Source organism: Pezoporus wallicus, unplaced genomic scaffold, assembly GCF_028554395.1.
Source record: "Pezoporus wallicus isolate ANWC-B61680 ecotype Strahan unplaced genomic scaffold, APGP_CSIRO_Pwel_v1 contig_3817, whole genome shotgun sequence".
Taxonomy (NCBI): Eukaryota; Metazoa; Chordata; class Aves; order Psittaciformes; family Psittacidae; genus Pezoporus; species Pezoporus wallicus.
In genome coordinates, this window is record NW_026635157.1 from 9,935,413 (window position 1) to 9,949,275 (window position 13,863).

Consider the following 13,863-nt stretch of genomic DNA (forward strand, 5'->3'; position numbering starts at 1 on the left):
AGAGACAGGTGAAAACATACATAGGGTGCAAAAGAAAAATACTTTATTGTGAACATAGCACGTATGAGACGTTTCTGAATATACCGTTACGTATGAGAAAAAAGCGCTCTGATGCATGAGATAAACAACCAGTGCTTGAGACCAACGAAGTATATGCACACAGCTGTTCTAACAGCACAATTCTGATACCAATCACAACACATATTTTATAGCTTTTATGATCAGAGGCAATTTTAAACAATGTTTATAAAAAATGTAAATATTGGACCTACTCCTGCACTGTTGTACACCCAAAGCTTCAGTGAATCTTGCATGTGTGTGGAGGGAGCAATGAGGGCAAACTGACACCCCACCGCGGGCAGCAGAAGGTAGAGATGGAGGAAACATCAGAAACAAAGTACAAACCCACTGTTCTACAAAAGTAAAAAGGCAAGTATTATCCCAAGGAATATTATTATTTTCACGAGAAATCTTAATTGCAGCATCCTGACTCCATTAAAGCCAATGAGAGTCTGCCATTGAGATTAGTGGAGCCTGAATTTCATTCAGAAATTTAAAACATTCTTGCATTAGTGTAAACATCAGCAGAAACATGTCAGCATTTATACATGTATTCAAGTGCTGGTCAAAAAAAACCCCGAAAAACAGACAATGCTAACCCAAAATGCCAGTACATATCCAAAAGGCAGATAATTAAAAGTTTCTTTTCAAATACACATTTAAAAGTATTTAAAAGCATCCATTTTTTAATATTTGTATATCATTGCTAGGGAAGGGATCTATGAGAAAAATCTGAATTATTTGCAGTGATAAAGGAAGGGCACAGTGTTTGCTCAGATTTATTGGAAACCAGTATTTTTCCACTTTGGAGTCATGACATATACCTGCACATTCAAGCATGTTTCGAAGGAGTGCTGAGGAGTGACTGCACTCCATCATTATGAGACATAGTCCTTCTGTGCAAGTATTCCAGCATGATCCCTCATGACCCATTTGCACCCATTCATATTTTCTGTATAAAAGAAACAGAAAGTTCCTTGAAGAAATATTTTCTGTCTTTAAACAACCTGATGACATTTTACATCATGGCAATTTCCAATCATGCATTTGGAGATCCAGAGTCAATACAACTTTTCCATTTACTGTTAGACTTGTGCCTGTCTTCAAACAGTTCTTTGCTGATTTTCGTGCGGATCTCAGGACTGGATAACAGCTCCTTTATCTGATTCAGTCTGGATAACAGGGCCTGCGTTTCTCTACGTAAAGATTCCTTTACTAAGTCTGCTTCATGGCTCTTTCCTAGAGGAAAAGAACAATATAATATGTTTTATAACAACTAATGTCTTTTAGAATCATTAATGTATGGAGAAAAAGAGACCATATCTGGCTTGGACAGTAGTAAATGCTCAGCCTTTTTGCACATATTTTTGTTATAAAAAGGAACTTTGTCAAAAAATATAATTTACATCAACAAATAATACCAAAAAGTAAAGAACAGTACAGCGTCACATTTAAGAGAAACTCCTGTCATATTACATACTGTGTAATAGTATCTGCGATGAATATCTGTAGTGGTAATTTTTAGCTTGGGGTTGACTGCTGTTGACTAGGAAACAGCACATGCTCTCACATGGAGTAAGCAGCCCTGCGGCAGTGCCAAACCCTCGGGCAGAGGGCATTGCTTCCACTTATGGCCAGGCCTCTTCCACGGCCATTCATGACAATCCAAAAGGCAAACGAAAAGGGTTCAGTTTCTCTTCAGAAGCAAGGAAGGGACTCTTGGTATCATGAACAAGTGAAGACTGGAGCAGCCTGCTTCGCCATTCCTGTCTTTTTTCCTGCGTCCATCCCTCCCAGCATTCAACAGATTTTCAGCAGTGCAAGCACCTACGACACCAGCAGACTGTGTCCTTCAACTCAGAACAAACTTTTGATAAGAGACTCACAAAGCAGAGCGCCTGTCACCCAGCACCACTTAGCAAATTTCAGCAGGGAGCTAGGACATGTTTTTGTGGTTATTCTTGGTGGGATATTTGCTCCCGGGCTTTTTGCACAGTGCTCACTTGCTGTTATCATTGTCGCTCTCATTCTTACTGCCGCTTGCTGCTTCTTCAGTTTTCACAGGGCTTCCATCAGTCTGTCTGGTTTTGTTTTGAGTTTCTTCTAAATATTGCTGTACAGCCTTCAGCACTGCGTTCTCCACCAGCCTTTTGCTGAGGCTCACCAGCTCTGCATCGTCTGGCTCTGCTGCATGCTTTTCACCTATGCGTCACAACAGACAAGAGAAGGAACTCATTGCCACAGAAAGATAGGAGATGTAATTGTATCAGGAGCCTCTGTCTGAGCTGGATTTTAAGTTATTAACTGCCTCTTCTTGGTTGTAAAAAGTAATTTCCCCCTCAAGCTCTGAATCAGAAGAGTTTCATGGAAATGTATACAGTATATCATAAAAAATATTTCACTGCTCATCTTTATTGTAACCCTCAATAAAAGCCATTGGCTAACACTATGAGCACCCACTCAGCTTGTAAGTGTGCAAATTTAATTTCTTCTGCCAGCAATCACCTGTGCAAAGATGAAGAACACGGCACATGATAAATCTACATTTTTGCAGCATTCTTAAATTTAGCTTCCCCTGTTTTGTGATTTTGCTTAATAAATCTAAAATCTATTTATTCATTGATTGTAATGAAATAGTTTCTCCTAGGAAAAATGACTAAATTACTCTAAGCACAGGATAGAAACGTTCTTGGAAAAACCATATACTCCCTCCCTGCTTCCCTTCTGTCTTCTAACATAAAGCTCTCACGTTGAAGGAATGCAAACACCAGCAGTCTATTCTTAGATATCTGCCAATAAAAGCAAGAAGCTGGCATTTCCCTGCTTTGTTATGAGTTCACATGAATAAATATATACAACAAAATAACTGTATACATAGAAAGGACTCTCATACAGCATTACATGTATTTTGAAATGGTACTTTTCCCAATTAAATATATAGCCTATTGCAGCATCCTCCTTTTATGAGGTATGAAATCCTCTGAATGAAGAATGCAAATTTTCACTGGCCATGTGATTTGCCACTACGCAATTTTTTGTGTTAGGTATATAACTGTTTCCCTCCATCTGTATTTAAAGGTCACACTTTTAATGTCCTTTTCTGAAGTTAGCATTCTGCAACCAGTAATAAGAGGCTGCTTACTCATACACATCTGGTGAAAGAGATACTATTGTATGCTGTCCGCACAAAGCTTTGTACTGTTCAATTATCTAAATTTGTTCTTTTTCATACAAGTAAATTTATTCAAGTTTGCCAGCATATATAGATTATAATTATAAAGCACTTTTATTAGTCTTCCTAGTGGCTTGCACAACCCGGGAGTGATTTCACTGATAAAACATAATTCATATGGGGATTTGTGGGGGAAAGGGAGAGGTACACAAAACTCTTGACTTTCAGAGGCAGCACTCTTTTAAGCTGCTAATATAAGCACCTCACTCTGGAACAGCAAGACAGATCAAACTCTTCCAGTTCTGTGCCTCCACAGCATCATTACTGTGGGGAAGGAAAAACTGCACCCTCCAGCTCAGAGGTCTTCAGTCTAGACCTTGACAAAGCATTTTATTGTATTTTGGAAAAAAAAAAATTGGAAAAATACTCTAACAAAATGTTTTAAAAGGCAGGTATGGGAACAGTTTTGGTTAAAACAAAAAAACAAAACAAAAACAAAGAAAAAAAACCAACCCAAACAAACCCCCTCCAAAAAAAACCACAAATCCCCCCCCCAACCAACCAAAACCATTAAAACAGGTTTAGCATTTCCAAAACCAAACATTTTAGGTTAATATGACAGTCTGGCAGAGGCACAGGCACTATTCTCAAACCCACTCCAACAGCTACATACTCCATGTTGTCTGGCCCACTGCTTACCAAGTTCCTTTGCTACCTGTAAATCCTGGGTTTAAGTCTATCCTTTAGTTGATTTAGAGAAGAGACTTAATTCAGGCTCTTATCTCTCAGGAGACCTCAGATATATATGAGCAGCATCTCCTCCCAGCTTTTTTACGAATTGATCTCACATGTTCTTTTCAGTTCAACCCTTTGATTCCAGATTTCCTTCACTTTTATTAAAGATGCTTGAAAAAATGTTGTTGTGGTTTCCAGCTAGAGAGACTCTCATTTTTCAGAACTGCTAATGAATCACAGAAATTGTTACTCACAAACCTCTAACGATCTATGTAACTCTAAACAAAATCAATAGGAAATATGGTGCTCAGCCACTCTAACACTTGACCCTACTGTATTTAATATGCAGAACATGACTAATCAGTTACAGAGGCCTCCAAATACCACAAAACAGTAATGATTATATTTACTCAGAATGTAATTTTACTTGTAGTACATTATGTGTTATTCTTACAGTCTAAAAAAGGACAGAGCTCTTACATTTTTTGCAAAACAGTTCACATTTACATACACATGTATAAAATCCATGTATCTACTATTGCATTCAAAACTTCAAAGTAAGTAGGTAGCTCACTGTGCAAGTAATTTCTCAAGCATGAAAGAAAAGTCAGACTACTTAAAATAAGCCTTTGAAAAGTACAGTTTATATAGCTACTGAAGAATGTTTGGGGTTTTTTTTGTTTATTTTTAGTATTTTGAGATATTCACGGCTCACCAGCAGCCTGGAGTTGAGCTATAGCACCTCCTAAGCAAGCTCTGCACTCCCACTGGGAAGGCATACATGTGGTCTGACCGATAGATAGGTGAGTGTGAATGAGTGCACATCCCTGTACAAAGAGTGCCCTTGGATTTATTTGTCCAGCCACCTTGGTGGACTGGCACATGGGGCTATGTGATTCACTCATGCTCTGTTTATATTCTCAGACTCCTGAAATAGCACTTCTGTGAGTGTCTGTGCAATGCTGAGGCTTACTGGCAAGGTAGTTGCATACTGTTGTATCATTCCTATTCACAGCCGTTGACAGAAATAGGTCACGTAATAACAGGTATTGATCCTCTATATTCACTTGAATATTTAACACACATATATGTCCTGTTCGTATCTCTCTCTCCATGCTGCATCTACTATTTGCCTGCTTCTTAGATATATATGATTCTTTTGCAGCATGCAAATGCTTCTTTGTGTGGACTGTCTTACATTATTGGAATTATCAGAACACCAATGACAAAAAGTCATTGTAGATATGAATGGTTTAGATTTAAAAGGGAGGTCTGAAAAGTAAAAACTGCTTTGTTTTTAAGTTCTGTTCTGAAAAGGGAACAGATATACCATGTGCACTGTATCTGTATCTATGCTGTGCCTCTCAGTATGTGCTACGCCACTACTTTATTTCTTTGTCCATGAATATAAAACCTCCACTGCATTCTCCTGTACGTGGCTCAGAATAAAAACAAACAAACAAAAGCTTTCATTTTGTTTATCCCAGAATTCTCTTCCGGAGTTTTCAAAAGACGAAAACAAATCCATAATCATAGAATCATAGAATAGTTAGGGTTGGAAAGGACCCCAAGATCATCAAGTTCCAACCCCCCTGCCATGGCCAGGGACACCTCGCACTAAACCATATCAGCCAAGGCCTCGTCCAACCTGGTGTTCTGTGAATGTATCTCAGTGCATCCACACTAAGCAGTGCTTTTTACTACTGAAAATGAAGCATACCTATTGTCCTGAAATGACCACCATTTTTTACAAAAAGGGAAGTATCACCTACACAGAATTGTTCAAAAGGGGTTTTATGATCCTACAGCATGCTGCTAGCAGGTATGGACATGAACCACATCTGCACACAAATCCAAGTTGGATTCAAAGTCACTGCTGTATCTCTCTATTGGACTAGGTTTATTCTCCAGCTCTACATCCCCTTACTCTTTTCAAGACTGTGATGGGGATTTTGAAATACTGCATTGGAACACATCAGATTTTGTGGTCCTGGTACAGCATTTTCATGGTGACATGGACACAGCCTGTTTTAGAGTCCATGTGAATATCTCAGATTTGAAGGGAGACGAGACAGTTACTTGGATCCCTCTCCTATTTATACTATTAGAACATATTTTTTTTTTGGTGAGAGATTTAATTGAAGGAACCAACAGTGAATCCCTTTTACAGGAAAAGCCAGTTTTACAACCTTTTACCACCTACACTGCAAGACAATGTTCTGAAATCCTTGCCTCAACACACTGGCTTTTGTTTTTCCTTTCAACAAATTTTCATCACCACAAAATAATGCTAACACTGGACAAATTATAAAGAAGACCCTTGGTATTCTGAACAGGTGACCGAGACCAGCTGGCATGCTCTGGCAGCTGAGGTTACAGCATGTACACTGGGTAGGGCTGTGGTTTAACAGACATGCTTCTGTCTACCTTTTGGTTCATCAGTTTTCTAACACTGTTTTTACAAACTCTAGAAACAAAAAAACCCATGAGGGACTCAGGCAATCTTTCAAAACCTAAATGTTAAAAAAATTCCTTGTGAATGCTGGAAAAGTTAATTTTTCTACTTACACTGTGCCGCTTACTGACAGCAAGAGGATAAGCCAAGTTGCTGTTGCATATATGCAATGCTTTCACCACAAGACTCCTTTTCTATGGTGACTCCTCAGTGGCTCCAACTCATAATAATCCCTCACTGTAAGTTAATTGATTATTAATGCCTCTGGGCAGGGGCAAAAGCTTTGCTGGTGTGCAGTAGAAGGAAGGAGACAACTACCCTAAGCCACTGATGGACTAAGAAACCTTCAGCAGATTACTATCAATTACTTCTGCATATGGCAGGGTTGGAGAAAACAAAGGAAGGTAAACAAAACAAATGCCAGATAGACTTCAGCATGTGAATTCATACAGTTTGTGATGTCAATGACTGTGCCTTTATCATAGTTCACTGTCTCTATGTTAGTATGAGAAGACCTAAGAATGAAGAAGTAATTTATACTCACAACACTTAGGGAGACGTAGAGTATTGCAAGGCTGCCATGCTTGGCTGCAGCCTGTGGAAACATCTAGTTTTTTGCTACACTATTGTGTCTGCAGAATCCGATTCAAACTTAAATCTCATTGACTTCCATGGGAATCAGATAAGGCTCCCACACCTATATACTGAACTGAAGTGTCCTGTGCATCAAACCAATGTGTTTAAGATTTTATTTACTGAGGACTTTTGGTAGGCCATATAAATTGACAGAACTGTAGCATTAGAGAAATACCATCCCCCTTTGCCCTGCAGAGACAGTGAGTTGACAGTCGGTAATAAACTAAATAACAAGCTATAAAGAGGCACCAGACCATTGCTTCTCACCCCTGCAACAGCCTGTGAATGAGCCAGCACATTCAAGATCATGGTTTTGAAGTAATGAACACAAACAAGAACATGTGCCCATATCTAATCAACACGGTAAGCATAGACAGGAAAGTCACAATTCTGAACATTTCCTTGTTAATTAGGAAGGACTTGCATGAAATGTTTCTTGAGTGGTCACTTAAGGAATTGGCACAAATAAGGACCTGAGAGGAAGGGTGAAATCATAATTTCATTATGACATGATGGTGGGGACATTTGTGTTGCTGGATGTTCCCACCTGATGTTAAGCAACATGTTTAGTTTAGCTCTCCTCTTGGAAATCTAACAAACTTCTTTAGCTTTACATATGTTGCTCTGTGAATACAGGACTGTCTAACAAGGCTAAACACGCAATACTGTCCTTCATGCTCAATACGTGAGTTTCTAGTCTGCTGGACAGATTTTTTAATTTGATATGGACCACCATGGAATAAACCCAACAAAACTGAGAATATCAAGTAAAGAGGAAATGGAGGGTGTTGCAGCTACTCAGGGAAAATGGTGCTTTTTCCAGTTTCAGTGGTGACAGCAAAAATACCTACAGCTCTCTTTGAGCTGGAGGCTTGGCAAACATGCCAAAAGTTTGTTTTGTTTCAGACAAAACCCTTTGAAGCTCAGTAATCTAAAATTTCTGACTATCTCTAACTGAAAGTGGAGAAACAGGATGTGCTTTGCTAAACCTGCTCTTCCTTCTGTGAGCACTGGAGGATATGATGCCACAGGCATGAACCTTCAAAACAAACACACGAAAAAGGTAACTAAGACTCTACTTCTGGTATACCTCAAGCTCTGTTAAATACCTTGGGTTTATTTTATATTAAAAGACACTTGCTGAAAAAGAAATTTCCTGACTCCCTTAATGATGCAGTTTAATGCTTAATCAGTTTATAAGAAGTCTACTGTAACAGGAAACAAAGATAATGTAACAGCTGAAGGAAAGAAGATGGCTTAAAAAGCTATGAGTTTTACTCAATTTTTTCATCAATACGCAAGTAGAGGAAAAAGCCAAAATGACAGAAGAGATTTTACATAACAAGAGGAACATCCACTGCGCACGCTGATAATGGGAGAACCAAAACATCTCCAGTCAGATTATAATAGCAAACATCCAGGCAGAATTATTCACATACACCCCCTTCACCATCCACAGTGCTGCGTGGTGCCAGCAGCAGGAACAGGAGCTGTCTGGGATGCCAGGGCTTAGTAGGAAGAGCAGAAGAGTCCCTACTCCTCCAAGGCAGAAGTCTCCCACTGTTTACAGAGCCTGAGAGAAAGACCAGGCTTCCTGGCATTTGTGAGAAGCTGAATTCTGGAATAGGACAGACCCAGCATCTTCAGTGGCCCTCCAGAAATACACTGAGAATGTAATGCATTATGGGAGACAGTGTAGGTTGCTTCCCCATCAATCTTAGTTGCCAGTGACCACAGACCTAGATGTTCTTGAAAGCAGAAAGTTTCCCTGCTAGGTTACTAAGTTGAGAGAGAGGTCTAGGCCCCAAAAATTCAGCAGCTAACCAAAATAGGATGTACACAGAATTTAATTACCAAAGTCCAAATGTGTTGCCAAATTCTCAAAGTCCCTGCTCATGGACCAGTCAACTGTAAAAATCAAGCAAGCATAGTGAGGGAAGTAATTCAGTAACCATTAACCTCTCATTAGTTTATCATAGAATCATAGAATAGTTAGGATTGGAAAAGACCTTAAGATCATTAGTTCCAACCCCCCTGCCACGGGCAGGGACACCTCACACTAAACCATGTCACCAAGGCTCTGTCCAACCTGGCCTTGAACACCACCAGGGATGGAGCATTCACAACCTCCCTGCGCAACCCATTCCAGTGCCTCACCACCCTTACACTAAAGAACGTCTTCCTTATATCCAATCAAAACTTCCCCTGTTTAAGTTTTAATCCATTACCCCTTGTCCTATCACTACAGTCCCTGATGAAGAGTCCCTCCCCAGCATCCCTATAGGCCCCCTTCAGATACTGGAAGGCTGCTATGAGGTCTCCACGCAGCCTTCTCTTCTACAGGCTGAACAGCCCCAACTTCCTCAGCCTGTCTTCATACGGGAGGTGCTCCGGTCCCCTGATCATCCTCGTGGCCCTCCTCTGGACTTGTTCCAACAGTTCCATGTCCTTTTTATGTTGAGGACACCAGAACTGCACACAATACTCCAGGTGAGGTCTCACAAGAGCAGAGTAGAGGGGCAGGATCACCTCCTTCGACCTGCTGGTCACACTCCTTTTGATGCAGCCCAGGATACGGTTGGCTTTCTGGGCTGCGAGCGCACACTGAAGCTGGCTCATGTTCATTTTCTCATCAACCAACACCCCCAAGTCCTTCTCTGCAGGGCTGCTCTGAATCTCTTCTCTGCCCAACCTGTAGCTGTGCCTGGGATTGCTCCGACCCAGGTGTAGGACCTTGCACTTGTCATGGTTAAACTTCATGAGGTTGGCATCAGCCCACCTCACAAGTGTGTCAAGGTCCCTCTGGATGGCATTCCTTCCCTCCAGCGTATCAACCGAACCACACAGCTTGGTGTCATCGGCAAACTTGCTGAGGGCGCACTCAATCCCACTGTCCATGTCAGCGACAAAGACGTTGAACAAGACTGGTCCCAACACCGATCGCTGAGGGACACCACTCGTTACTGGTCTCCAGCTGGACATTGAGCCATTGACCACAACTCTTTGTGTGCGGCCATTCAGCCAGTTCTTTATCCACCGAGTGGTCCATCCATCAATTGATGTCTCTCCAATTTAGAGACAAGGATGTCATGCGGGACAGTGTTGAACGCTTTACACAAGTCCAGGTAGATGACATCAACTGCTCTACCCCTGTCCATCAGTTCTGTAGCCCCATCATAGAAGGCCACCAAATTGGTCAGGCAGGATTTCCCCTTAGTGAAGCCATGCTGGCTGTCACCAAGCACCTTGTTGTTTTTCATGTGCCTTAGCATGCCTTCCAGGAGAATCTGCTCCTGTCCTCCTTAAACTCTCTCTGAGACAGATTTTTATTTCTTTAGAATTCAATTGTTACTATACAGCTTAAAATGGGGCACTGTTTTGGCTGAGACTTCTTCATTCTTTTCTCAAGTTGTCTAAAAAAAGAAATGTTTTTTGGACTAAGACAGATATCAAACAAGTATTTATAAGTGAATCTTAACAAGCTGATCCTGTGTTGTTGTTCCTCCTGACCACAGAAAAAGACTCCATACAAACTCATGCTATCAAATAGTCTCTCACACAGTATGTGGCTTTACTCAAGGAAAATGACTTTGAATATATTTGTAAACTGTGGAGATAAAAGTCAAATTTTAATCAACATGCATTTTCATTTATTTATTTCAATTGCAGCAACATGAGTTGTGAAAGGCAGCTGCATACTGCTTGAACTGCAAAAGAGGATGAAATCTTGTCCAGAAAGGATTAAGATGAAAGCATAATTGCAATTCAACAGGATGTCCAAAAATGTGTTGCACACATCCATAAAATACTGTAATACGATTGAATTTTTTATGGAAAACATCATTTGCAAGGTGTTTTTAATGTAACTGTAATCATACTTATTTAGACCCTAAATCTAATGGAAGGTTAGCATCACCTCTTTTAGTAGAAGCATCTTACATAGGTTTGAACTGGTAGTGCTACTATATTCTAAGGCTGTCAGAATAGTTGGGTCTAACCCCTTTTCCTCAGGGTCTTGCATGAAGGAACTGCACCCAATTCATCAGTTTCTTGGGCAAAACAGGAGGCTATGTATTTTTGAATGTAAGAGTGGTACTGCTGCTGTCTTTCATTTAATAGATCAAGCCTACAGAATCTGACTAAATTTGTTAATAGTTTTGGGAACACCCTTAAGTCAATTTGAATGTCACAAAAAAATCATTAAGTAATAGCAACACTTCTTCCCCAAGAGTAATTTCCTACAGCTCTTACACTGTACTTTAGCAAAAGAGTAAGTCCCTTCCCTCTCTTCCCCTATATTTCTACTTCCTCAGACTCAGTGAGTCAAAGCCTATTCTAACAGCACTTCAATGAAATCAATCCAGAAAAATACAACTGCTATGCCAAAACCTGAACTAATCCTCACAACTTTTACCAGCTTACACTCTGTACCATAATGGACTGCTCATTACCATGCCTTAAAACTGATTATTCTCTTTCCATTCCTTTCTTCACTCAAGAATTTTATCTCTTCCTACGCAGTATATGCAATTCCATCCCTTCCTCTTCAGCTTCCTAATAATTCTAATTCTGTCCCATTAATATCAATGGAGAACTGCTTATTTATGCCAGCTGGTCTTTTGGTCCTTTAGTTCTATCAGGCTTAACAGTTCTAAAATGTAGTTTCATCTTTGTTTCTTTATCCCCTCTTACTTTAATATTTTTCTTTCTTCAACTCACATTAAAATAATAAAGGTTGACCATGCCAAAACCAAATTTTACATTTCACCACATTCAGAACCAACTGTGAAATCAAAAGCAGGTATTTCTTCTTGCTCCTGTTAAACAGCAATGCATTTGATTCTATAGTTCATTAGTCACAGGTTCTACTTTGCAGAACTACAAGAATAAACTTTCCATTTGTGCTGGAAAATCTTCTCACATTCTATTAATGACGTGTGCGTGAAAAGTCAAAGGGGCTGAGAGCGGAAAGGAAGAAAAGAAAATCTTTTTGATTGCATTAGGCTATAATGGACGGCATTAGGCTATAATGGGTTTTTAAGGCAGCAAAAAACATTACACATTTGCTCATTCTCCTCAGCTACAGTAAGTGTTGCACAAAACATGCCTGATACCAAATATGTTTCTGTTCAATCCTTGTGCTTTGTGCTAAAGTGGAAAATTGGATAAAATGCCTTTTAAAAAATTATTGCTATGATGTGAAACACAGAGAATAACACAATAATAGACCATGGCATAAGACATTTCTTGTTTTAGCAAAAGGATACAAGTTCTCTAGCAAGAGCAAGTGAATTATCTATGCCTGATGATTTTAACTCACAGGAAACTCAGCAAGTGCCCAGATGAAATTCACCTGAGACTGGCAGACATTCAAGGGGATTAAATCATCAGCAGAAATGATAAAGTTAATAGCGGATTTGAGGATTCTGGGGATTGGATCCAGAGTAGATACCTAAGAAGGAGTAAATTTTCTCTATACCAACTTAGGACAGCAGTTTCTGAGGTTCATGAGAGTTACAGGCAGGGTGAAGGGCCTGATAAAATTTCAGCTGCATATGCTAACATCCAGATTACAACTCTAAAAGCACTGACTATTGTAAAAGTTTGGCAGTGCCAAATCTATCACTGGTGCGGTGTACTTGCAGCTACTTAAGGCCCAAAGACTTAGTCTATAATCAAATGTTTATCAATTGAAGGTATGTGAATTTTAAACATTTGTGACACCCAGTCCATTTTCCTTTCGTTAAGGCAGAATCATCTCCTAGCCCTTTGTCCATGCTAGCTTCTACAGCATAAACAACCCTATACTCCAAATCCCCCTAAATCCCAGTCTCTTCTGCCAATTCGACACTTTAAGCTTATGGAATCACTCACATTTTAGGAAAGGCAAAAATTATTATGCATGAAACATTACTAAACCAGTGATAATCAGCTGCTGACCAAGGTGCCAGTATGCCTCAGTACAATACATTTCAAGATAACATTATTTTCTACTCTGCGTATAATTCCACAAATAATAACAGATCAGTGTCATCTAAAGGACAACCTCTCACTGGAGCTAGGACCTTTGCCTGCCTTGTTTTCTTTGTCTGCATTTATCTGAAAATCTTGGTCACAATATTGCAAAATGTAGAGACTCTTCAGTCCAGCATCTGTCACTGACAGGAAGCTTTCCCTGAAATATATACAAAATGTTCTCTCTTGTACTCATTTCACATGATGCAACTGAAGTAATCCCATACTATCTTAAGAGTTGCTTAATCATGTTAACCAGTCCCCCCTCCTGCTTTCTGGCTTTGCAACTTTTTTTTCTGTTTTAACACCAAAACTAGCTGGTTCCTGTTCTCAGAGCACGTGGGTTCCCAAAGATGTAGCTCCACAGCTCCCCAGGCATTTTCTGCAAGTGCAGCCTTGGCTCCTGCTTCTCATTTGGAGCATTATCTTCTTTTGAAAATGTAACCCTTCCTCCCAGCTTCTTCCTCCTCTGCTCCAGGATTGTGCTTCCTGAGCTTCGAGGACAACAGTTACACTGATCTTTCCAGGGCAGTTAGCTAGCACTGCACATATGCCGTTTCTGCTAAAACGTTGTAGGTTTGGTGGTGCATGATTTTGCTGGAAAAAGAGAAGAGGTTTGGCTTTGCTTTTTAACTTCAAGAGGTGGACCTTCCCATAGATGCAACCTGTTTTCCTCCCTTTATCCCTTATCCCTTTTTCAGAGAGGACTCAGTACAGCCTCCTGATCATTCCAGATCAGTATAGAAATGTCAAATTTGAGAATCTGATTATTCGTTTCTAGAGACCTTTA

General features: G+C 40.0%; 1 protein-coding gene across 3 annotated transcripts in view; it reads right to left on the reverse strand.

Annotated features, from left to right (window-relative positions):
• Positions 1–436: 436 nt before the first annotated feature.
• Positions 437–13,863, reverse strand: part of AKAP7 (A-kinase anchoring protein 7) — an 87,334-nt gene continuing 73,907 nt past the window's right edge. The window contains exon 8 of one of the 3 annotated variants that reach the window (XM_057408617.1): positions 437–1,299. In XM_057408617.1, coding sequence (XP_057264600.1) covers positions 1,100–1,299 — 200 coding nt within the window. In that variant the 3' untranslated portion in view covers positions 437–1,099. Of the gene's footprint in view, positions 1,300–1,679; positions 2,263–13,863 lie in introns of those variants that run through there. The other 2 variants (XM_057408606.1, XR_008972079.1) reach the window with 2 other exon arrangements.